Consider the following 26918-nt stretch of genomic DNA (forward strand, 5'->3'; position numbering starts at 1 on the left):
CTGTTCCTTCTTCTGCTGCTGCTTTTGCCGTTACCCGTTACCACGCCGCTTGGTTCTGTTGTGGTGGGTGATTCTGTAAGGGTTTTCCTGTGGTGAAGGAGAGGCGGACCAAAATGCAGCGTGGTTTCTTTGATTCATGTTTAATGACAAAACGAAAAACACGAACCAAAAACAGCCCTATCTGGTGCGAAACACGGAGACAGGAACAATCACCCACAAACACACAGTGAAACCCAGGCTACCTAAGTATGATTCTCAATCAGAGACAACTACTGACACCTGCCTCTGATTGAGAACCGTACTAGGCCGAAACATAGAAATACCCCAAAACATAGAAAAACAAACATAGACTGCCCACCCAACTCACGCCCTGACCATACTAAATAAATACAAAACAAAGGAAATAAAGAACGTGACACTAATGTTATATTTTATGTTGTAAAGGCCTATTGTTTCTTTTGATTGTTGAATATTACATTGACATGTAGTTGTTTTCTCTCTCGTCTAAACAATACAGACTGGTTTCCTACAGGATCACTTTGGAGTGGATGCTGAGGGGAGAACGTCTCGGTCGACGCCAACGCCAGGTACTCCTAGCTTGTGTGGTCGCAGCAATTCAATATAAATACATGAATATAGATTTGTCTACTGTATTATTGACTGTATGTTTGTTTTACTCCATGTGTAACTCTGTGTTGTTGTATGTGTCGAACTGCTTTGCTTTATCTGTTTCCATCCACTCAGCTCTTCTTCTAGTACTAGTGATAACCCCAGCTCTGACTCAGCCCCTTCACAACAAACAACAAAAACAACAACAAAATATTATTTAGAAAATGTGATGTTTTTATATGGTTTTTCAACACTAGTTGTTAAACAAACATGATATATTGGTTATGAACGGAGCATAACTAATGCTAAGGGATAGTAATTGTTGTTTTATATGTTTACAAACACACCTCAGGCAGGCTGTTCTTAATCAACTCATACAAACATTGTTAGAGCCACTTGTGTGACAACAGTAATGCTAAAATATCCTGAGATATATTGCCTGGCCTGGCAGCCCAAAGCCTGGACCCTGGGACAACTGTACCTGGTGGTCGCCTGCCAATGATATCACTTGGTCTTGGGTGTGGAAGCCTCTTACAACAGACACCATGGTCACTATTGACCCCAACCATGCTGTGCCCACTGACCACCAGAGGAGGCTGGTAAGGGGAGGATGAACGGCTCATAATAAAGGCAGGAATGAAGTGAGTGAAACACCCGTGTTTTTTATGTGTTTGATACCATTCTATTCCAGCCATTATTATGATACTGTCCTCCATGCCACCAGCCACCACTGCTGACTACAGACCAGAAACCAGACAGTCTAACTGGCAACCCACAGATACATTAGTCTGGTCCCAGATCTGTGTGTACTTTAGAGAATTCCTTTAGATATACATGGCATGACAATGACAGTCAGAAGAGTTGAACAGATCTGAATCAGGAAACTAAGAGTTGGTTTAAACAGATCTGAATCAGGAAACTAAGAGTTGTTTTAAACAGATCTGAATCAGGAAACTAAGAGTTGGTTTAAACAGATCTGAATCAGGAAACTAAGAGTTGGTTTGAACAGATCTGAATCAGGACACTAAGAGTTGGTTTAAACAGATCTGTATCAGGACACTAAGAGTTGGTTTGAGGGTGTCAAGGGTGTCAATAATTTGTGACCCCACTGTATACTTCAAAGTTGGAGATATGGTGAAACTGGATTATCATAATGATTCTACATGTTATGAACCTGGATCATCATAATGATTCTACATGTTTTTGTATGAACCTGGATCATCATAATGATTCTACATGTTATAGTATGAACCTGGATCATCATAATGATTCTACATGTTATAATATGCCATGGCCTTTACTGGCCAAAGGTTAAACTGCTGTTATGGTTATGATATACTATGGTGTTGTGTCACTAGACTTTGATCAGATATTATTGCATCCAAAGATCAACTGTACATAGAACATAGATACAGAGATATTTGTCATCAGGAAGGTGCTCTCTCAGCACAACGGATAATATCTCAATGACTTGACTTGTTCTGGTTGTGAATTCAGCCTACAAGGTAAGAATCTTTCCAGGGATTATTGTAAAGTGCGTAGGGACATTAAATGTATGATATTGTTTTAGTATAGAAAATGACTCAGAAAATACTCAGATCTAACAGTCCATTTCACCTGGGACAGCTACGTGACAGTTCAATCATACTAAATGGCGCTAACTGGGCGTAGGCAAATCAAATTTTAAAAACATATTGTTCATATGTCGTATTGTAGGATTCGTATATCTGGTTATTTTACCATTTGTAAAAATGTTCATGTATCATAGTTCTATTCTGACAGAATATCAGAACATTTGTTGTTTTCATAATTACCAGATTTCCTGCTTCCTGTGTAATTTGGGGTGAAACCACTGAACATACCTTTCTTAACATTGTTATTATGAATTAAATGTAGTAATAGTATAATAATAGTATAATAATAGTATAATAATAGTATAATAATAGTATAATAATAGTATAGTAATAGTATAATAATAGTATAATAATAGTATAATAATAGTATAATAATAGTATAATAATAGTATAATAATAGTATAATAATAGTATAATAATAGTATAATAATAGTATAGTAATAGTATAATAATAGTATAATAATAGTATAATAATAGTATAATAATAGTATAATAATAGTATAATAATAGTATAGTAATAGTATAATAATAGTATAATAATAGTATAATAATAGTATAATAATAGTATAATAATAGTATAATAATAGTATAATAATAGTATAATAATAGTATAATAATAGTATAATAATAGTATAATAATAGTATAATAATAGTATAATAATAGTATAATAATAGTATAGTAATAGTATAATAATAGTATAGTAATAGTATAATAATAGTATAGTAATAGTATAATAATAGTATAGTAATAGTATAATAATAGTATAGTAATAGTATAGTAATAGTATAATAATAGTATAATAATAGTATAGTAATAGTATAATAATAGTATAATAATAGTATAATAATAGTATAATAATAGTATAATAATAGTATAATAATAGTATAATAATAGTATAGTAATAGCATAGCTGTTGAACAAAGCATCACACTAGAATGATTGAAATGATTAAAAGAGAAAGTGAGATATTATTATCAATAGTTTCTCTACATGGAGAAGAGGAGAAACATATCAGTCACCACTACATGTTCATGTGATGCATTAAATCACCTGACTGTTTGGATGTGTCTGTTAGTAAATGTTTTTATTTCTAAGAGATAATTAATAAAAGAGAATAATTTAACTTCAATAATTATTTGTCACTGTGTTAACCACAACCAACATGTTGGATCTCTGTTTATGGGTCAGTGCTCTGAAATGAGTCTCTCTGGGGAGAGAGAGGAGGGGGTCCCTGCCTCTGAAATGAGTCTCTCTGGGGAACATGACACCAAAGCTAAGAGGTGAGATGACAATGTTGTTTAAGAACTTATAAAGATTTTATTTCTAAAACGTTATATTTGACATTCGTCATTTTTCATCAGAAATGATTTCTTATGGGTACGTTCATGTGTCTGTAAAATACTATTGTTCTGAGAATTTTTGTTTCGCAAAATGCTATATAGCTGGAATGAAATGTTTGTATCCTGTATATTTGACTGTGATATGTGGCTGTCTCACCAGCACACACACACACACACACACACACACACACACACGCACACACACACGCACACACACACACACACACACACACACACACTAATCATTTTGCCTCCTGTTAATTATTGCCTAATATGTTGGCATGCATAACCTTATTGTTTTGACTAGTTCTGATCGTTGTTACAAGCTGAATTCTGACAATATAAACCGTTTTATCAACACACTCTTCACTCCTGTTTAAACCAAACAGGTTCTATCTTGCTTAATATCCGGAATCACTAAAAGTTCTATATAGAATCCCTTTTAAAGGGTTCTATCTTGCTTAATATCCAGAACCACTAAAAGTTCTATATAGAATCCCTTTTCTAGGGTTCTTTGATCAGAACTCTAGAGGTTCTTCTTCACTGAACCAAAATGGTTCCATATAGAACCCTGCATGGTGCCATTTATGAATTATGGCTACTACTATTAAAGAGTAACATTTTTAGCTAAGAATATAATTTATAGTTTTTAGCTAAGAATATAATTTATAGTTTTTAGCTAAGAATATAATTTATAGTTTTTAGCTAAGAATATAATTTATAGTTTTTAGCTAAGAATATAATTTATAGGAAAAACGGAATGGAGGAAAAGTCACAATATTAGTTAAAAATTATCTTTAGAAATAGCAGTGCTGGGGGATTTGGAAAGCCATAGTCAGTCAATCAACAATAGAATAATACTCTTTTGAAAAATCTGTATCTTTAACTGACAGTCTGTGGATACTAGACTAGAAAGGTTAAAATCCATGTAAGACTCACAACACAGTTGAATAATATATGTGGGGTGGAAATCAAGAGGATGTTCTACAGAGACAGGTGGACTGGGCTGAGAGGAGCAGAGGGGCGGGATTAAAATAGCTCATGATGGGTAATAGTCATTACTGTAAACACTATAGATGTCATTACTGTAAACGTTATAGATATCATTACTGTAAACACTATAGATGTCATTACTGTAAACATTATAGATGTTATTACTGTAAACACTATAGATGTCATTACTGTAAACACTATAGATGTCATTACTGTAAACACCATAGATGTCATTACTGTAAACATTATAGATGTCATTACTGTAAACACTATAGATGTCATTACTGTAAACACTATAGATGTCATTACTGTAAACACTATAGATGTCATTACTGTAAACACTATAGATGTCATTACTGTAAACACTATAGATGTCATTACTGTAAACACTATAGATGTCATTACTGTAAACACTATATATGTCATTACTGTAAACACTATAGATGTCATTACTGTAAACACTATAGATGTCATTACTGTAAACACTATAGATGTCATTACTGTAAACACTATAGATGTCATTACTGTAAACACTATAGATGTCATTACTGTAAACACTATAGATGTCATTACTGTAAACACTATAGATGTCATTACTGTAAACACTATAGATGTCAGTGTACTATCTATCCAAATGTAATGTGGCAGCAGCGTAGCTTAGTGGTTAGAGCGTCGGACTAGACTAGTAACCGAAATGTTGCATGTTCAAACCCCCTGAGCTGACATGGTACAAATCTGTCGTTCTGCCCCTGAACAGGCAGTTAACCCACTAGGCTGTCATTGAAAATAAGAATTTGTTCTTAACTGACTTGCCTAGTTAATAAAATGTTTTTTTTTATTATATAAATAGTGACTGTGTATTGGGGGGTAGAATTGATCTTCATTATATGCAAACACACTGTTGTCCAGGGAGGCATCTCTTTGTTTGAATGATGGCCCACGTCAACTCTGGATGACTTCTTTACAGTACAGTACAGTACAACTGTGTTCATTGGTTACAGAAAACAACAGCAATGTGTGTTCTGCTCTGTTCTCAACCCCCCAAACAGCAGACCTCACACATACATTTGAGACGACCACAGGTTCAACCTCAGTGCAGCTCCCCTGGATGGAGAGCATATTGTGGGGTTAGGGGCTTGCTCAATGGCCCAACACAAGGGGATTGTTTTGAGGATGTGAACACAGCAGCCCTCCAGTGGTCATATCAATTCTGCCCGTATTTTCCAGCTACTGGCCCGCGATTCAAACCGAACAACTTTTCGGCCGCAGGTCCAACGCCTGCCAAAGCTCCATCTGATTTGCCGCTGGGCAACAACCTGAGTTAATCTGCCAAAATGAAGCCAAAGTGCTATGCAGACGTGATTATTATGATGTAGAACAACAACTTACATGCAGTTATCAGCAGCAGCCACAAGAGAGAGCCTCTGATAGTTCTGGGTCACTGCCAGACTGAGCAGAACATAGATACTGTGTTAAAAGTCATCTAATGATTAACTAGGCTATTGAACATTTCTTCAAGTGCAGTCGCAACAACCATCAAGCGCTATGATGAAACTGGCTCTCATGAGGACCGCTACAGGAAAGCAAGACCCAGAGTTACCTCTGCTGCAGAGGATAAGTTCATTAGAGTAACCAGCCTCAGATTGCAGCCCAAATAAATGCTTCATAGAGTTCAAGTAACAGACGCATCTCAACATCAACTGTTCCGAGGAGACTACATGAATCAGGCCTTCATTGTCAAATTGCTGCAAAGAAACCATTACTAAAGGACACCAATAAGAAGAAGAGATTTGCTTGGGCACACAAACACGAGCAATGGATATTAGACCGGTGGAAATCTGTCCTTTGGTCTGATGAGGCCAAGTATTAGGTTTTTGGTTCCAACCGCCGTGTGTTTTTCAACAGGACAATGACCCAACACACCTCCAGGCTGTGTAAGGGCTATTTGACCAAAAAGGAGGGTGATGGAGTGCTGCATCAGATGATCTGGCCTCCACAATTACCCGACCTCAACCAAATTGAGATGGTTGGGGATGAGTTGGATCAAAGAGTAAAGGAAAAGCAGCCAAAAAGTGCTCAGCATATGTGGGAACTTGAGAGAATGCCAAGAGTGTGCAAAGCTGTCATCAAGTCAAATTTGTGGCTACAAGTCAAAAGGGATCTCCATCCTTATGTAGTACTCTGGGGTTCTGATCTATGCCATCAAGTGCTGCTTTTAGTTTTAGACTATTGGAAAAGCTTTCCAGGTGAAGCTGGTTGAGAGAATGCCAAGAATGTGCAAAGCTGTCATTAAGGCAACGGGTGGCTACTTTGAAGAATGTATTTTTGATTTGTTTATGACTTTTTTTGGTTACTACATGATTCCATATGTGTTATTTCATAGTGTTGATGTCTTCACTATTATTCTCGAAAAATAGTAAAATAGTAATAGTAAAATAAACTGGAATGAGTAGATGTGTACAAACTATGGACTGATATATATCTTCTCATTTTATTTGGTTTACTTTAGTCCTCACAGGTCTTAACCTACAGAAGGAATGTATTATGTTGTAGATACTTTAGTCTGGGTAAACCATGTGATTCTATGTTTAGCAGAGATCTTCTGTGTATAAAGTGACGAGGGAGGGCTTAAAAACATTTAAAGACTCACTTAGCTGTTGTACGAGTTGTCTGAGGCAGGCGTTAGATTATGAGCGTTTTCAACTGCATCATTAATAACGATGGTTTTGGGAAACAGCTCTGTTACGAATTCTCTGCGGGTGACTGTTATCAGCACCTCACAACCCCAAGCAGTCCACTCCACTCCTCTCCCCATCCCCCACAACTGGAGCCTGAGAGTCTGTGACAGGCCTGGGGAAATATTGTCCATGGAGATCCACATTAGAATATATTTTTGACATCGCGGGCCAGAATCAAATTACAGGATTATACATCATGTTTATGACTGTGTTGACAGATATAGTTGAAGTTGGAAGTTGGAGTCATTAAAACTAGTTTTTCAACCACTCCACAAATTTCTTGTTAACAAACTATAGTTTGGGCAAGTTGGTTAGGACATCTACTTTGTTCATGACACAAGTAATTTTTCCAACAATTGTTTACAGACAGATTATTTCACTTATAATTCACTGTATCACCATTCCAGTGGGTCAGAAGTTTACATACACTAAGTTGACTGTGCCTTTAAACAGCTTGGAACATTCCAGAAAATTATGTCATGGCTTTAGAAGCTTCTGATAGGCTAATTGACATCATTTGAATCAATTGGAGGTGAGTGAAATAATCTGTCTGTAAACAATTGTTGAAAAAAATGACTTGTGTCATGCACAAAGTAGATGTCCTAACCGACTTGCCAAAACTATAGTTTGTTAAAACAAGAAATATGTGGAGTGGTTGAAAAACGATTTTTAATGACTACAACCTAAGTGTATTTAAACTTCCGACTTCAACTGTAGGTTGACCCAAACAGTACAAACATCTTCTTCTGAGCATGACTCCTAATCTTTGGAAGGTTTTGTTCATCGAGAGATGCATAGAACCTCGTCAGTGGCATTGTTTTGAATCACTGCATCAGACTGAAGATCGATAAGCTCAAGTTGCAGGTCAGTGGGAGCGTTATCCACATTCAAGGTGAAAGGAGAGGAAACCAACAGCAGTGATGTATACTTCTCCTGCTGGTCATCTGATAGGGAACAGACTTGTAGTGTCGGAAGGTGCGTGAGATTGTTAGCTTCTACTTGGCGGGTCAGGAGGAGTCATTTTCCCTTGAAGGCTTTGGCAAGGCTGTACATCTGATGTGCAAAAAAGCCCTTCCCTAGTAGTTTGGAATTCAGTTCGTTCATGAGGGCCATGATGTCCAGGGTGAAGGCCAAATCAGCCAACCATTCTTTATCTTGCAGTTGAGGGAAATCCACATAGATTTTGCTCTTATGAAGTTTACAAGTTTAGTGACTGTATACACAACATGGCTAATTTTCAGAACACATTTACCGAGCACCTCCTGATGAATAATGTAATGCAGGAAAATCATTTTCTGATCTGGGTTCAGCTACTTGATCTTGTATCCTTTTCAAAAGGACAATGTTTTTCCTGTCAAGTTTGGGCATCCATCAGTGGTCACACTGGATAACTTTTCAAAACTCAGTCCCAGCTTTGCCACACACTTATTAACCTCCTCCAATAAATCTTTCCCTGTGGTTGTGCTCTTCATTGACTGCACTGAAGCTCCTCTGTCATTTCTAAGTCTGGGGTTATGACCTCGTAAGAATATCAACAACTGCACCGTGTCACGTGCATCACTGCTCTCATCCAGGGCCAAGGAGAAATAGGTGAAATCCTTTACCTTGTCTTTCAACTGTCGTTCCATATTCTCTGCCATGTCCTCAACACGCCGTGTCACTGTTCGTCTTGACAGGGAAACATTTTCGTGGAAAAGTTTTGCTGCAGAGTCAATTAAACATTATTTTATGAATTCGCCCTCAGTGAATGGCTTGCTATGTTTAGCAATTTTGTGGGACAGTACATAGCTAGCTCTTGATTACGTCATTTGCTGAATGCGGTTTTGTGAAATGTCCTTGCTTCTTTTGCAACTGGGAAAGCAACTCTTTCGATGCACTTGCCTTCTGTGTGATCACACTCTCTGCAGCCGATGTGAGTAAGAACTTTAAACAAGCCAACATTCACAAGGCCGCGGGGCCAGGTGGATTACCAGGACGTGTACTGTGAGCATGTGCTGACCAACTGGCAAGTGTTTTCACTGACATTTTCAACCTGTCCCTGACTGAGTTTGTAATACCAACATGTTTCAAGCAGACCACCATAGTCCCTGTGCCCAAGAACGCTAGGTGACCTGCCTAAATGACTACCGACCCGTAGCACTCACGTCTGTAGCTATGAAGTGCTATGAAAGGCTGGTCATGTCTCACATCAACACCATTATCCCAGAAACCTTAGACCCACTCCAAGTTGCATACCTCACCAACAGATCCACAGATGATGCCATCTCTATTGCACTCCACACTGCCCTTTCCCACCTGGACAAAAGGAACACCTATTTGAGAATGCTATTCGTTGACGACAGTTCAGCGTTCAACATCATAGTGCCCTCAAAGCTCATCACTAATCTAAGAACTCGGGGACTAAACACCTCCCTCTGCAACTGGATCCTGTACTTCCTGATGGGCCGCCCCCAGGGGGTGAGGGTAGGTAACAACACAACTGTCACGCTGATCCTCAACACGGGGGCCCCTCAGGGGTGCGTGCTCAGTCCACGCCTGTACTCCTTGTTCACTCATGACAGCACGGCCAGGCACGACTCCAACACCATCATTAAGTTTCCTGATGATGCTACAATGGTAGGTCTGATCACCAACAACGACGAAACAGCATATAGGGAGGAGGTCAGAGACCTGGCCGAGTGGTGCCAGGACAACAACCTCTCTCTCAACGTGATCAAGACTAAGAAGATGATTGTGGACTACAGTTAAATGAGGTCCGAGCACGCCCCCATTCTCATCGACAGGGCTGTAGTGGAGCAGGTTGAGAGCTTCAAGTTCCTTGGTGTCCACATCAACAAACTAGAATGGTCCAAGCACACCAAGACAGTTGTGAAGAGGACACCACAATACCTATTCCCCCTCAGGAGACTGAAAACGTTTGGCATGGGTCCTCAGATCCTCCAAAGGTTCTACAGCTGCACCATCGAGAGCATCCTGATGGGTTGCATCACTGCCTGGTATGGCAACTGCTCGGCCTCCGACCGCAAGGCGCTACAGAGGGTAGTACATCACTGGGGCTGAGCTTCGTGCCGTCCAGGACCTCTATACCAGGCGGTGTCAGAGGAAGGCCCTAAAAATTGTGACTCCAGCCACCCTAGTCATAGAATGTTCTCTCTGCTACCGCACGGCAAGCAGTACCGGAGCTCCAAATCTAGAGTGCCAAGTCTAAGTCCAAGAGGCTTCTAAAACAGCTTCTACTCCCAAGCCTTTAGACTGCTGAACATCTAATCAATTGGATACACAGACTATTTGCATTGCACCCCCCTTTTATGTTTCTGCAGTCTAGGCAGAGACCGGTGTCAGAAGAAGGCCCTAAAATTTGTCAAAGATTCCAGCCACCGTAGTCATAGACTGTTCTCTGCTACCGCACGGCAAACCGTACCGGAGAGCCAAGTCTAAGTCCAAGAGGCTTCTAAAACAGCTTCTACTCCCAAGCCTTTAGACTGCTGAACATCTAATCAATTGGATACCCAGACTATTTGCATTGCCCCCCACCCTTTTATGTTTCTGCTTCTATCTGTTATAAGCCCCTTTAATAACTCTACCCACATCTATAGATTACCTCAATTACCTCGACTAACCGGTGTCCCCGCACACTGACTCTGTACTGGTACCTACAGTATATAGCCTCGGTATTTTTTTTTTTTTTGCTCTTTAGTTACTTGTTACTTTGATTTCTTTTTTTTTTGGGTGGTAGGGTATTTTTATTAAAACTGCATTAATGGTTAAGGGCTTGTAAGTAAGCATCTCACTGTAAGGTGTATTGGCGCCTATGACAAATCAAATTTGATTTGTGAAACCGGGCCCTGGATAAGAGCATCTGCTGAATGACTAAAATGTGGAATGTAAATATTTTACAAAGTGTACTGTATTGAATTTCTATTTTTAAGTATAGAAAAATGTATGTAAAAAAATAAAAAATATGTACAATAATAAAAAAAATAATAATTGCACAGTTCTTTACTAAAAATGTAGTTATTTGTTACATTTGACTGTATAAAACCAAGCAGTACTACTTATTTCTCTAAGAGTGAGGCAGATTTTTAGCATTTAGCAAAAAAAAAAAATATTTGTCTCTGAAATGAAACAATCAAGTAATAGATTTTAAACAAACACATGTCTGTCATTGAACAACCCCATGCCATGGCAAGATAGTGAAAAAACACACCAATCTCATTCATATTTTACTTTAACAAAAAGCTAATTTACCCACATTTCTGAAAATGGATATATAGTGCATTCGAAAAGTATTCAGACCCCTTGACATTTTCCACATTTTGTTACATTACTGCCTTCTTCAAAAATTGATTAAATTGTTGTTTTTTTCTCTCTCAACAATCTACACACAATACCTCATAATGACAAAGCAAAAACAGTTGAAGAAATGTTTGCAAATGTATTTAAAAAAAACCTGAAATATCACATTTACATAAGTATTCAGACCCTTTCCGAATGCACTGTATAGCGATTTTGGAATGAAACTCTTGTTTCCCCAACTGAGCTTAGAGTAGATGAAGAGACGTAATGTTTGTCTCTGTTGTGTTGAAGTCCAATCAAGCAGGAGAGACCAGCCTCCCCTGTACCCAGCTGTGTGTCCATGAAGAGTGACCAGTCTATGGAACTACCTATAGTGTTCAGAGAGGGAGACTTTTCTACTGAACAAAGGTAAAAATAACTCATGGGTCCTGGTCAGTGAGTTAAACAACACTGTCTCTAGTCATTTCTCCTCTCCCATTTTCCCATTTCTGTTTGTTGTTTTCATAATCCATAGGCAAATAGTTTTTTCCATTTTCATAGTCCTAAAATGATATTAAACATTCCCTCCCTGTGTGTGTGTGTGTGCACTCCTTGGATGTTTTGTCCACAGAAACCAACAGGAGAGATCAGAGTCAGACATTCTCAGTGGTCAGTCTTTCCAAAGTCAGCAAACAGACCTGGACTCCATATTCAGTGTATGTGGTCCTGTTATGTACATTTGTTTTTGTTTACCTCCAGTAAAGTTGATCTGTCAATCATTAATTTGTGTGTTAATGAGAAAGCATTTATCTTGCTTAACTTATTTACTTAACCTATTTCAGTTGCTTGAAGAAAATATTATCACATTTGTGAAGAACGAGCTGAAGATGTTCAAGAGGATTCTGAGACCAGAACTCCCACAAGGCTTTGAGAGTCGGAAGCAGGAAGTGGTGGATGCTGAAGATGAGAAGCATGAGAGCAGTGCCAGAGAGGGGGCTCTGAAGATCACACTGCACGTCCTGAGGAAAATGAACCAGAAGGAGCTTGCTGACACACTGGAGAAAAGTAAGAGCTGTCTGCCTCATGTTGAATGCTGTTTTATAACAAACATTAAAAGCTGAATCTAAAGTACAGGGAGAGCGAGAGTTCTCCCTGTAAAAACAAAAAATATTTGATGTTTTACTAGGCAAGATGACTGAACACATTCTCATTTACAGCATTTATACATGCAGTTATCAATTATTATTATTATGTACAACTTTCTAACACAATCCTACAATACTGTATTAAAAATACGCATTAAAACAGACAAAATATTTATATTTTCTGTGTAATTTCTTCATTCAGATGAGCTTGCTGTGATTTGCCAACGTGAACTCAAATCTAATCTAAAGAAGAAGTTTCAATGTGTATTTGAGGGGATCGCTAAACAAGGAAACCCAACACTTCTCAATAAGATCTACACAGAGCTCTACATCACAGAGGGTGGAACAGGAGAGGTCAATAATGAACATGAGTTGAGACAGATTGAGACAACAAACAGGAAACAAGCAAGACCAGAGACTGCAATCAAATGTAACAACATCTTCAAACCCTTAACTGGACAAGACAAGACAAACGTATCAGAACTGTGCTGACAAAGGGAGTTGCTGGCATTGGAAAAACAGTCTCTGTGCAGAAGTTCATTCTGGACTGGGCTGAAGGAAAAGCAAATCAGGATGTCCAATTTGTTTTTTCATTCCCTTTTCGGGAGCTGAATTTGATGAAAGAGGACAAACACACTTTGATTGAACTTCTCAATCACTTCTCAATGGAAAACAAAGAATCAAGAATCTCCAACTACGACAAGAACAAAGTTCTGTTCATCTTTGATGGTCTGGATGAGTGCCGACTGCCACTAGACTTCCAGAACAACAAGATCTGTTGTGACGTCACAGAGTCAACCTCAGTGGATGTTCTGCTGACAAATCTCATCAAGGGAAATCTGCTTCCCTCTGCTCTCCTCTGGATAACTACCCGACCTGCAGCAGCCAATAAGATCCCTTCAGGTTGTGTTGACCAGGTGACAGAGGTACGAGGGTTCAATGACCCACAGAAGGAGGAGTACTTCAGGAAGAGATTCAGTGATGAGGACCTGGCCAGCAGAATCATCTCACACATAAAGACATCAAGGAGCCTCCACATCATGTGCCACATTCCAGTCTTCTGTTGGATTTCTGCAACAGTCCTTGAAGACATGCTGAAACATAAGAGAGAAGAGATGCCCAAGACTCTGACTGAGATGTACACACACCTTCTGGTGTTTCATACCAAACAGAAGAACGAAAAGTATCTTGGGAAAGAAGAGACAGGTCCACACTGGAATAAAGAGAGCATTCTGTCACTGGGAAAACTGGCTTTTCAACAGCTTGTGAATGGCAATCTGATTTTCTATGAAGAAGACCTGAAAGAGGCTGGCATTGATGTCAATGAAGCCTCAGTGTACTCAGGATTGTGCACACAGCTCTTTAAAGAGGAATGTGGGCTGTACCAGGACAAGGTGTACTGCTTCGTACATCTGAGCATTCAGGAGTTTCTGGCTGCTGTATATGTGTTCCTTTCATTCAGCAACAACAATGAGAATCTAATGGCCAATCCGCAATCAACGTCCAGGAACCTTTTTGCACTTTTCAGAAACAAGCCTGGAGTTACTGTCTACAAGAGTGCTGTGGATAAAGCCTTACAAAGTGAGACGGGAAACCTGGACCTTTTCCTCCGCTTCCTTCTGGGTCTCTCACTGGAGTCCAATCAGAAGCACTTACGAGGTCTACTGACAACAACAAGTAGCAGCTCACAGAGCCATGAAGAAACAGTCAAGTACATCAAGAAGAAGATCCGAGAGAATCCATCTCCAGAGAGGTGCATCAATCTGTTCTACTGTCTGAATGAACTGAATGACCATTCTCTAGTGGAGGAGATCCAACGCTACCTGAGATCAGGAAGTGTCTCCAGTGATGAACTCTTACCTGCACAGTGGTCAGCTCTGGTCTTTGTGTTGCTGACTTCAGAAAAGGAGCTGGATGTGTTTGACCTGAAGAAATACTCCAGATCAGAGGAAGGTCTTCTGAGGCTGCTGCCAGTTGTCAAAGCCTCCAGAGCTGCTCTGTGAGTACATCAAATACATTTAAGTGCTAATGATCTGGAAGAACTATTCAGTTTAGAGAATAATCTGTATTATTGAATAACATATTGAATCAGTGCATTGGTGTTCACATTAGTATAACAAAATGACCATACAATTCTAAGATACAGAAGATGAATCTATATGTTGTTTGAGAGAATAAACCAAATGCTTTTGCCATTGTCCTTCTACACTACTGGTGTTAAATGAACAGTGTGTTCAATCTCTTTGTCAGGCTGTCAGGCTGTGGAGTCACAGAGGAAGGCTGTGCTTCTCTGGTCTCAGCTCTGAGGTCAAACCCCTCACACCTGAGAGAGCTGGATCTGAGTAACAATGACCTGAAGGATTCAGGAGTGAAGCTGCTCTCTGCTGGACTGGGGAATCCCCACTGTAAACTGGAGACTCTGAGGTCAGTATTCCTGTAGTTGGTCAACAAGTGATAACTGTTCACCAGATCCACATGTGTTTACCAGACACATAGTCCACATCATATGTGTGTTTACAGTGAAGTTTACAGTTTTAAATTTGGCGCTATGCTCCAGCGTTTTGGATTTGAGATCAAAAGTTTAATATTAGGTGACAGTACAGAATGTCACCTTTAATTAGAGGTTAATGGTGAGAGGTTAGTATGTTTTGTTGTAGCCTCTGTAACTCTCTCACTCGTTATTATTAATGATTCATTCATGATTTTTCTTAATCATGGCAGTCACAGGCTTGACGTAGTTATTGTTGGCCAGGAAAATGGTACCAAATACTATACTTTTGACTACTTTAATACACTATAAGTGAATTGGTCAGAATATTATGACTTCGTAAAATGGGGGAACTAGATACATAAAGATACCTCAGTTCTTAACAGTAACAGATATGTATGAAAATAGACTCAGCATTATAGACTGACCAGTAGACTGAACCAGTAGACTGACCAGTAGACTGAACCAGTAGACTGACCCAGTAGACTGACCCAGTAGACTGACCAGACCAGTTTAAGAATAAGTATCAGTCAGAAGACAGACAGTGAGGTGTCAGACTTAGATTTTATTGAGTATACAGTCCACACCATATCTATTTAGACAGTGAGGAATCAGATTTAGATTGTATTGAGTATACAGTCCACACCATATCTATTTAGACAGTGAGGAATCAGATTTAGATTGTATTGAGTATACAGTTCACACCATATATGTAACGGTTTTCTTGATGAGAAGGAGAGTCGGACCAAAATGCGGCATGTCTATTGCAATCCATGTTTAATGAAGTAACACACTAAACACAAACACTACCAAAACAATAAACTTAACGAAAAACCGAAACAGCCTATACTTGTGTAACCTAACACAGAAGAATGACATCAGGACACAAAGGACAATCACCCAAAACAAACTCAAAGAATATGGCTGCCTAAATATGGTTCCCAATCAGAGACAACGATAAACACCTGCCTCTGATTGAGAACCACTTCAGACAGCCATAGACTTAGCTAGAACACCCCACTAGCTACAATCCCCATACATACACACCACATACAAAAACCCATGCCACACCCTGGCCTGACCAAATAAATAAAGATAAACACAAAATACTTTGACCAGGTTGTGACAATATATATTTTGACAGTGACGCTAACATTTTAAATGTGGCTCTATACTCCAGAATTTTGGATTTGAGATCAAATGTTTTTTGAGGTGCCAGTATACTCAAATTTTCATACAAACCATTTTTCTCTCTAGAAGCAATATTATGATCATTTATAATAATGATACATTCATTTATTAATAAATAAAAAAGAATAGCAGTGTGGTTTTAATATGGTTTGACTCTTGACTCCAGCAATTTAGATTTGAGAAAACAGTTTAATATTAGGAGACAGTACAGAATGTCACCTTTAATTAGAGGTTAATGGTGAGAGGTTAGTATGTTTTGTTGTAGCCTCTGTTACTCTCTCACTCGTTATTATTAATGATTAATTCATGATCTTTCTCAAGTCACAAGCTTGATGTAGTCATCGCGTTCAAATAATATGGGACCAAATACTATACTTCTGACTACTTTAATACACGTTCATTTATTTATGAATAGATATGGCAGGTTTAAAAATATATACTGCCACTTTTTTCACCACTAAAGAATAGCAGTGTGGTTTTAATATGATTTGACTCTTTGCAGACTGTCAGGCTGTCTAGTCACAGAGGAAGGCTGTGCTTCTCTGGTCTCAGCTCTGAGGTCAAACCCCTCACACCTGAGAGAACTGGACCTGAGCTACAATCACCCAGGAGACTCAGGAGTCAGACTGCTCTCTGCTGGACTGGAGGATCCACACTGCAGACTGGAGAAACTCAAGTATTAAGAGGGTTTATGTCAATGTTCATATCAGACATGTTTCAATTATCAGGCTAGTTAAGACAAACATTCTTACCGTGTGTGTGTGTGTGTGTGTGTGTGTGTGTGTGTGTGTGTGTGTGTGTGTGTGTGTGTGTGTGTGTGTGTGTGTGTGTGTGTGTGTGTGTGTGTGTGAGGTGACGTGTATCACTCAATGACTGTCTGTTCCTCTACTTATCGCTACAGTGTGGAACATGGTGGAGAGTACGCAATGAAACCTGGACTTAGAAAATGTGAGTGTTGACTACTGTGAAGAATATGACTAAGAAAATGTCTTAATTCAAGTTAAGTCAAAGACCACCATCATTACTTACTTGGTCATATTAAATATCAGCTGTAGTTCTACAGAAGCAGAAATGAGGGACACCAAAGTTTAGAAAGAGTTGCTTTGACAATGTTTGTGTCTGTGTATGTTTGTGGTGTGTTCTTGTTACATTAGCAATGTGTGTGTGTTCATGCATACATGAAGGTGGGTGTGTGTGTGTGTGTGTGTGTGTGTGTGTGTGTGTGTGTGTGTGTGTGTGTGTGTGTGTGTGTGTGTGTGTGTGTTCAGGATGTGAGTGTGTGTTCATCAATGCGTACAGGTGTTTGAGTATGTGTGTAATTAATGTGAATAGGTGTGTTTTATATTACCATACTGTATAACATATGATCATTCAACAAGTCTCAAGTTACCTTAACTTCTCCTTTTGATTTCTAATATTGTGTCTGGTTTCATCCATCAGATGCCTGTGATCTCACACTGGACCCAAACACAGTAAACAGACTCCTCTCTCTGTCTGAGGAGAACAGAAAGGTGACATGGAGGACAGAGGAGCAGCCGTATCCTGATCACCCAGAGAGATTTGACTACAGGAAGCAGGTGCTGTGTAGAGAGGGTCTGACTGGGTGCTGTTACTGGGAGGTAGAGTGGAGTGGGAGAAGGGCTGCTATAGGAGTGACATATAAAGGAATCAGCAGGAGAGGAGAGGGTGAGGACTGTCTGATTGGATGGAATGACAAGTCCTGGAGTCTGGTCTGCTCTGACAACCTTTACACGGTATGGCACAATACTAATTCCACTACCATAAACGTCCCCTCCTCCAGCTCCCACAGAGTAGGAGTGTATCTGGACTGGCCAGCCGGCACTCTGTCCTTCTACAGAGTCTCCTCTGACACACTGACCCACCTGTACACATTCCACACCACATTCACTGAGCCCCTCTATCCAGGGTTTCTGGTTTATGACTTCTCAGTGTCCCTGTGTCACGAGGTCCCTGTGTCAAACACAACTTGGAGCTGCTGACGTCATCTGAGCGCGACTTGTGTTTGTTGTTGGGAGCTGAAAGCTGAACGAGAGGTTTATTGTTTTTGTAAAGCTGACCGTGTTTTTATATTATATTATTTTATGATCCTGCAGCACTGTTGGGCTTAGTGTCTGTGAGTGCTGCTGTCTGTCCCGGTATCCTGCAGCACTGTTGGGCTTAGTTTCTGTGAGTGCTGCTGTCTGTCCCGGTATCCTGCAGCACTGTTGGGCTTAGTTGCTGTGAGTGCTGCTGTCTGTCCCGGGATCCTGCAGCACAGTTGGGCTTAGCTGTCTGTCCCGGGTATTGTAATGTTTTTAAAATTGTATAAACTGCCTTAATTTTGCTGGACCCCAGGAAGTAGAGATGCTGCCTTGGCAGCTAATGGGGATCCACAATAAATACAAACACAAAATAAAAATACAACATGGCGTTTCCCTTTAATCATAGTTCAGTATGATGTCATGGTTCATTACGACATCATGGTTCAGTATGATGTCATGGTTCATTACGACATCATGGTTCAGTATGACATCATGGTTCAGTATGACATCATGGTTCAGTATGACATCATGGTTCAGTATGACATCATAGTTCAGTATGACATCATGGTTCAGTATGACATCATGGTTCAGTACGACATCATGGTTCAGTATGACATCATGGTTCAGTATGACATCATGGTTCAGTATGACATCATGGTTCAATACGACATCATGGTTCAGTATGACATCATGGTTCAATACGACATCATGGTTCAGTACGACATCATGGTTCAGTACGACATCATGGTTCAGTATGACATCATGGTTCAGTACGACATCATGGTTCAGTACGACATCATGGTTCAGTACGACATCATGGTTCAGTATGACATCATGGTTCAGTACGACATCATGGTTCAGTACGACATCATGGTTCAGTACGACATCATGGTTCAGTACGACATCATGGTTCAGTACGACATCATGGTTCAGTATGACATCATGGTTCAGTACGACATCATGGTTCAGTACGACATCATGGTTCAGTACGACACTCTTAGAATAGCTCTCTACTGTGTAAACATATGATTGTAAATATTCATGAATAAACACCATTGAAGTTGACAGACATTGTCAACTAGGGTCATTCATTAATAGAATGAATCATCACACTGTGTTGTAAAAACTGTTTTCATTTAGAAATCACTGATCTTGTTGTTATTGGGCTTCTTGGTGTTTGTACATATTGTTGTCTGTAGAATGTTAATTTGTCAAATTCTTGACACAACAATCCTGTTTCTGTTTAAACTCAATTCCACTGAATTAAATAATGAATAAAGTTAATCTAATAAAGTTAATCAACCAGATGAAAGAAGAGGTGTAAATGTTTTAATACTGTTCAGAGTATGACAGTACAGTAATAGATGGAAGAAGAGAGGTGTAAATGTTTTAATATTGATCACAATATAACAGTACAGTAATAGATGGAATTAGAGAGGTGGAAATGTTTTAATACTGATCACAATATGACAGTACAGTAATAGATGGAAGAAGAGAGGTGTAAATGTTTTAATATTGATCACAATATAACAGTACAGTAATAGATGGAATTAGAGAGGTGGAAATGTTTTAATACTGATCACAATATGACAGTACAGTAATAGATGGAAGAAGAGAGGTGGAAATGTTTTAATACTGATCACAATATGACAGTACAGTAATAGATGGAAGAAGAGAGGTGGAAATGTTTTAATACTGATCACAATATGACAGTACAGTAATAGATGGAAGAAGAGAGGTGTAAATGTTTTAATACTGTTCAGAGTATGACAGTACAGTAATAGATGGAAGAAGAGAGGTGTAAATGTTTTAATATTGATCAGAATATGACAGTACAGTAATAGATGGAAGAAGAGAGGTGGAAATGTTTTAATACTGATCACATAATGACAGTACAGCAATAGATGGAAGAAGAGAGGTGGAAATGTTTTAATACTGATCACAATATGACAGTACAGTAATAGATGGAAGAAGAGAGGTGGAAATGTTTTAATACTGTTCAGAGTATGACAGTACAGTAATAGATGGAAGAAGAGAGATGTAAATGTTTTAATACTGATCAGAATATGACAGTACAGTAATAGATGGAAGAAGAGAGGTGGAAATGTTTTAATATTGATCAGCGTATGACAGTACAGTAAATGGAGTACAGTAATAGATGTGTCACGTTCTGACCTGTATTTCCTTTGATTTGTCATTATTTAGTATGGTCAGGGCGTGAGTTGGGGTGGGCAGTCTATGTTTGTTTTTCTATGATTTGGGTATTTCTATGTTTCGGCCTAGTATGGTTCTCAATCAGAGGCAGGTGTCATTAGTTGTCTCTGATTGGGAATCATACTTAGGTAGCCTGGGTTTCACTGTGTGTTGGTGGGTGATTGTTCCTGTCTCTGTGTTTGCACCAGATAGGGCTGTTTTGGTTTTTCACATTTCTTGTTTTGTTAGTCTATTCATGTATAGTTTCTTTAACCATGTAAAATGTCAACTTCAATGGGGTCGTAGCTGTATTGAAGTGGTGTGTTTTTAGTGAATCTCCTTTATCATCTCTGGCAGAACACCCTCTGTGAGGTCAGAAACATCCAGGGGAAATGGAAAGAGATCCTGTGATGTGATTTCCTCTTTTTTACAGGCATTCCTTTTAAGCCTGCTAGGTTACTGGTTGTCTATAATGACGTCTCCTGTGTAAACACACACCCTTGTTACGTTGCAGCAAGCAGCTTCAGAAAGTGATACTGTGTATTCAGTATTCACATTATAATATGCACTATTCTGTATATTATAATATGCACTATTCTGTCATATTATCCACTATTCTGACGTTATAATATCCACTATTGTCACGATCGTTGTAATTATACTCAGACCAACGTGCAGCGTGATCTGGGTTTCAGATCTTTTATTTAAAGTAAGTGAACCACACAACAAAACAATAAAGACTAAACGATACGTGATAACAATGGATTGCTAACATGCAACTACACATAAACAATATCCCACAAAACACAGGTGGGAAAAAGCTACCTAAATATGATCCCCAATTAGAGACAACGATTACCAGCTGCCTCTAATAGGAATCATACAAAATCACCCACATAGAAATAATAAACTAGACTAACCCCCCAGTCACGCCCTGACCTATTCTACCATAGAAAAGAAGGGCTCTCTATGGTCAGGACGTGACAACTATTCTGACAACATTATAACATCCACTATTCTGTCATTATTATATCCACTATTCTGTCATTATAATATCCACTATTCTGTCATTATTCTAACCACTATTCTGTCATTATTATATCCAATATTCTGTCATTATGATATCCACTATACTGTCATTATTATATCCACTATTCTGTCATTATAATATACACTTCTGTCATTATTCTAACCACTATTCTGTCATTATTATATCCAATATTCTGTCATTATGATATCCACCATTCTGTCATTATTCTATCCACTATTCTGTCATTATAATATCAACTATTCTGTCATTATTATATCCACTATTCTGTGTATTATAATATCCACTATTCTGTCATTATGACATCCTCTATTCTGTCATTATAATATCCACTATTCTGTCATTATTCTATGCACTATTCTGTCATTATAATATCCACTACATTATAATATCCACTATTCTGTCATTACTCTATCCACTATTCTGTCATTATAATATCCACTATTCTGTCATTATAATATCCACTATTCTATCATTATAATATCCACTATACTGTCATTATAATATCCACTATTCTATCATTATAATATCCACTATACTGTCATTATAATATCCACTATTCTGTCATTATAATATCCACTATTCTATCATTATAATATCCACTATACTGTCATTATAATATCCACTATTCTGTCATTATAATATCCATGGGATGTTGGCTATCATCAACAAGGCAACTCCTATGACTAATTGGGAATGGGACGCAAGCGTAGGATTGATCACCCTATCGCTGGCCGCCTTTGGGGAGGGTGTATAGTGTGAAAGGCCGAAACACCCTAGGAACCAAAGGTACACTACTGATGATGCGCTCCCCAAATTTCACCAGGCTCACTGTTCATTAACTCTTGGAAGTGCTTGCACAAAGGATAGTAACATCTCATCCTGTGTTCTTGGAATCTGAATATCTGGACTTGTCCAGTGACTGCTGAGAAAGATCAGCTGACAACAGGGGAAAGTCTTTGTGGCGGCACGGAGAGACGGCTGACAGGAGGGAATAGACCCCACTGGGACAGTCATGGGGTAGCTTCCCATTTCTGTAGTTTCCCATGCTTCGCAGTATGTTGGAAACACCCGCTTTTAGCTACAGAAAGTCAACATACGAGAATACCCCTAGAGTCTGCGAGAGCGGGGGCGGAAGATGACTCATCGGCTGACAACATGGTAACGACTGGACCGGAAACGACTACGAGTAATGAGAGCACAGCACAAGAGAACACCACAGCAACTGTCACAAGTTCTGCTGCAACAGCGGGCCACAAACAGATGCAGGTATGTGTCTGTGGTTGGAGGAAAGTTACATCACACCATGGGTTGAGGATCCACCAGGGGAAGAAGGGGTGTTTGGGTAAAGAGAGACAGAGGCCTCGCATTGATTACTTTCTGCGAAAGCGATCAAATCAGTCGAATGAAGCACAGCAACTGGACGCAAACCATAGTTTGCAGTGCATCAGCACCACTGTCATGGAGGACGTAAACTCAAGCACCGAAGTAACAACTGAGGTGGAACCAACAACAGGAGTGGAACTCACCGAGCCTCCCAGACCTGCAGTCGAGAGGAGACTACCAGGGCACAGGCCGTATGTGAAGTGGCCTGGCGCCAGTGACAAGAAGTTGTGGGAAACAGTGAATACTGACCTTACCTTGACCCTCGAGAAACTTCGAGGCACAGTGGAGAAGAAGTTGGAGAGGATGGGGGACATTATCTATGAGTACGGGACAGAAAGATTTGGAGTGGAAGAGGCAAAAGGCGGGAGAAAGGTTCCAACCCCACCAGTTTCCAGGAGGCAACAAGAAATCAAGCGCCTCGTTCAAGAAAGGCGACAGCTTAAGAAACAGTGGAAGAAGGCCTCGGAAGTGGAAAAGGAGGGCATAGAGGCACTTCAGGCTGATATCAAAACCCGGTTGGCATCCCTCCGCAGAGCAGAGAACCTACGGAAACGCAGAAGGAAGAAAGAACAAACTAGAACTCGATTCTATAAAGATCCCTTCAAGTTCCTTAAAAGTCTCTTCACGAAGGAAAAAAGTGGAGCTCTAAAAACAACAAAGAAAGACCTAGAGGAGCACCTGAGAACAACAAACTTTGACTCAAAGCGACATGAACATCTGGCCATCCCATCAGATATCCCACCCATTGAACCCCCGGAACATCATATTGAGACCAGCCCTCCGACATGGAAAGAGGTGGAAAACACAGTTCGACGGGCAAGAACAGCATCAGCCCCGGGGCCAAATGGAGTCCCGTACAAAGTGTATAAGAACGCACCAGACGTCCTGAGGTTCCTCTGGAGGCTTATGAGAACAGCTTGGAAAAATAAGATAATACCCAAAGTGTGGCGTAGGGCAGGCGGGGTCCTGATCCCTAAGGAGAAGGATGCAGTGAACATCAGCCAATTCCGCCCAATCTCCTTACTGAATGTCGAGGGTAAAATCTTCTTTAGGGTCATTGCCCAGAGGATGGCCGAGTACCTGCAAAGGAATGCGTACGTCGATACATCTGTACAGAAGGCAGGAATATCAGGGTTCTCTGGCTGCTTGGAACATTCCAGCATGATCTGGCACCAGATCCAAATGGCCAAGGTGGAAAAAAGGGACCTCCATGTAGTCTTTCTTGACCTCGCCAATGCATTTGGCTCTGTGCCCCATGAACTCCTGTGGTCTGCCTTCAGATTTTTCCACATACCGGACACCATCACAACCCTGGTGAAGTCGTACTTCCAGGATCTGCAGTTCTGCTTTACCACCTCAGAGTTCACCACCTCATGGCAGTGCCTGAATGTAGGTATAATGGCGGGATGTACCATTTCTCCGTTGGCATTCATAATGGCAATGGAGGTTATCATCAGATCCTCAAAATGGGTTGCTGGTGGACAGCGGGTCGACTCTGGTTTCCGCCTCCCTCCACTCAGAGCCTACATGGACGACATTACAACATTGACCACCACTGTCCCATGCACCAGGAGACTGCTCCGAAAACTCGAGGAGAACATCAGCTGGGCCCGTATGAAGATTAAACCATCCAAGTCACGCAGCATCTCGATTGTGAAGGGAGTACTCTCTGACCTGAAATTCTTCATCGGAGATGACCAAATCCCAACAGTGTCTGAGCAGCCGGTAAAAAGCCTTGGAAGGTGGTATGATGCAAGCCTGAAGGACAAAGACCAGGTGCAACAGCTGCGCAAAGACATCAGTAGTAGCCTACAGTCCATCGACAACACCCAGCTACCTGGAAAGTTAAAGGCCTGGTGTCTGCAGTTTGGTCTCCTACCCCGGGTGTTGTGGCCCTTAGCAGTGTATGAGGTTCCAATCTCAACAGTGGAGAAGATGGAAAGAGGAGTCACAGGCTACTTAAAGAAGTGGCTCGGAGTTCCACGATGCCTTACCACCATAGGCCTCTATGGAGATGGTGTCCTCAAGCTGCCCCTCACCAGTCTAACAGAGGAATTCAAGTGTTCAAAAACCAGGCTCCAGATGACACTGAATGAATCTCGAGACCCAGTGGTGAGCAACAACGCGCCGACCTTGGCAACTGGGCGCAAATGGAGGCCAGGAAAAGCAGTCCAGGAGGCAACAGCAGCCCTCAGACATGCTGACATTGTGGGTCATGTTCAGCAAGGGAGAGGAGGCCTTGGGCTAACTAGCCGTGCTGCTTGGAGTAAGGCCACTGCACCAGAGCGGCGGAAGATGGTAGTGCAGGAAGTACGCCATCAGGAGGAGGCTGCAAGGTGGGCCAAGGCAGTCTCTCTTTCCAAACAGGGACAGTGGACTCGATGGGACAGTGTGGAGAAGAGGAAGATAAGCTGGAAGGATCTGTGGGCCATGGAAGCGAGGCGGTTGAGCTTCTCCATCAGAGCAACATATGACGTCCTTCCAACACCAGTTAATCTTCACCAATGGTATGGTGAAGATCCGGACTGTGCCCTCTGTTCCATGCCAGCCAACCTCAGGCACATTCTCACAGGGTGTAAAACAAGCCTCACTCAAGGACGCTACACTTGGCGTCACAACCAAGTCCTTAAAAACCTTGCGTCCGCCCTGGAGGACAAGCGAGCTGCCACCAACTCCCTACCACCCCCAGCAGCATCACACCCCTTACGGACAAACTTTGTCCGCGAAGGGGCTAAACCACCGAAGCGCGGCTCGACACCATTAGAGCGAGACCAGCTGCGCTTGGCCCGCGACTGGAAAATGCTAGCTGACATTGGCCGGCAACTTGTGTTTCCTCCGGAGATCGCGACCACCACCCTAAGACCTGACATGGTGCTCTGGTCCCGTTCACTCAAGAAGGTCTTCATCATTGAGCTCACAGTACCCTGGGAGGACTCAGTAGATGAGGCTTATGAGCGAAAGCATCTGCGCTATGCCGATCTAGCTGCCGAAGCACGGCATCATGGCTGGAACACAGAAGTCCGACCAGTGGAGGTGGGCTGCAGAGGTTTTGTGGCAACATCTACAACCAGACTGCTTAGAGACCTTGGAATTAAGGGCCAGAGCCAGCGTTCGGCAATCAAAGCTGTATCGGAGGCGGCAGAAGGCAGCAGTCAGTGGCTCTGGATGAAGAGGAAAGACCCCAGCTGGGCCCCGAAGTGAGAGGGCCAGGAGGTATGCGGTCAACAATGCTTGACTCAGGGAGGAGGATGCCCCTGCCATGCATAGTCCCATGGGATGTTGGCTATCATCAACAAGGCAACTCCTATGACTAATTGGGAATGGGACGCAAGCGTAGGATTGATCACCCTATCGCTGGCCGCCTTTGGGGAGGGTGTATAGTGTGAAAGGCCGAAACACCCTAGGAACCAAAGGTACACTACTGATGATGCGCTCCCCAAATTTCACCAGGCTCACTGTTCATTAACTCTTGGAAGTGCTTGCACAAAGGATAGTAACATCTCATCCTGTGTTCTTGGAATCACTATTCTGTCATTCTATCCACTATTCTGTCATTATTCTATCCACTATTCTGTCATTATAATATCCACTATTCTGTCATTCTATCCACTATTCTGTCATTATTCTATCCACTATTCTGTCATTATTCTATCCACTATTCTGTCATTATATTATCCACTACATTATTATATCCACTATTCTGTCATTATTCTATCCACTATTCTGTCATTATTCTATCCACTATTCTGTCATTATTCTATCCACTATACTGTCATTATTATATCCACTATTCTGTCATTATTCTATCCACTATTCTGTCATTATTCTATCCACT

At 40.6% G+C, this 26918-nt stretch overlaps 1 protein-coding gene and 1 pseudogene across 1 annotated transcript in view; both read left to right on the forward strand.

The window, feature by feature from the left end:
* LOC110487469 (NLR family CARD domain-containing protein 3-like) overlaps positions 1–18824 on the forward strand; it is a 135778-nt gene extending 116954 nt beyond the window's left edge. The window contains exon 9 of the mRNA XM_036942472.1: positions 17855–18824. Coding sequence (XP_036798367.1) covers positions 17855–18414 — 560 coding nt within the window. The 3' untranslated portion in view covers positions 18415–18824. The remainder of the gene's footprint in view (positions 1–17854) is intronic.
* Positions 3348–17373, forward strand: LOC110538878 (annotated as a pseudogene).
* Positions 18825–26918: the final 8094 nt, after the last annotated feature.

This window comes from Oncorhynchus mykiss, chromosome 13 (assembly GCF_013265735.2).
Source record: "Oncorhynchus mykiss isolate Arlee chromosome 13, USDA_OmykA_1.1, whole genome shotgun sequence".
NCBI classification, from domain to species: Eukaryota; Metazoa; Chordata; class Actinopteri; order Salmoniformes; family Salmonidae; genus Oncorhynchus; species Oncorhynchus mykiss.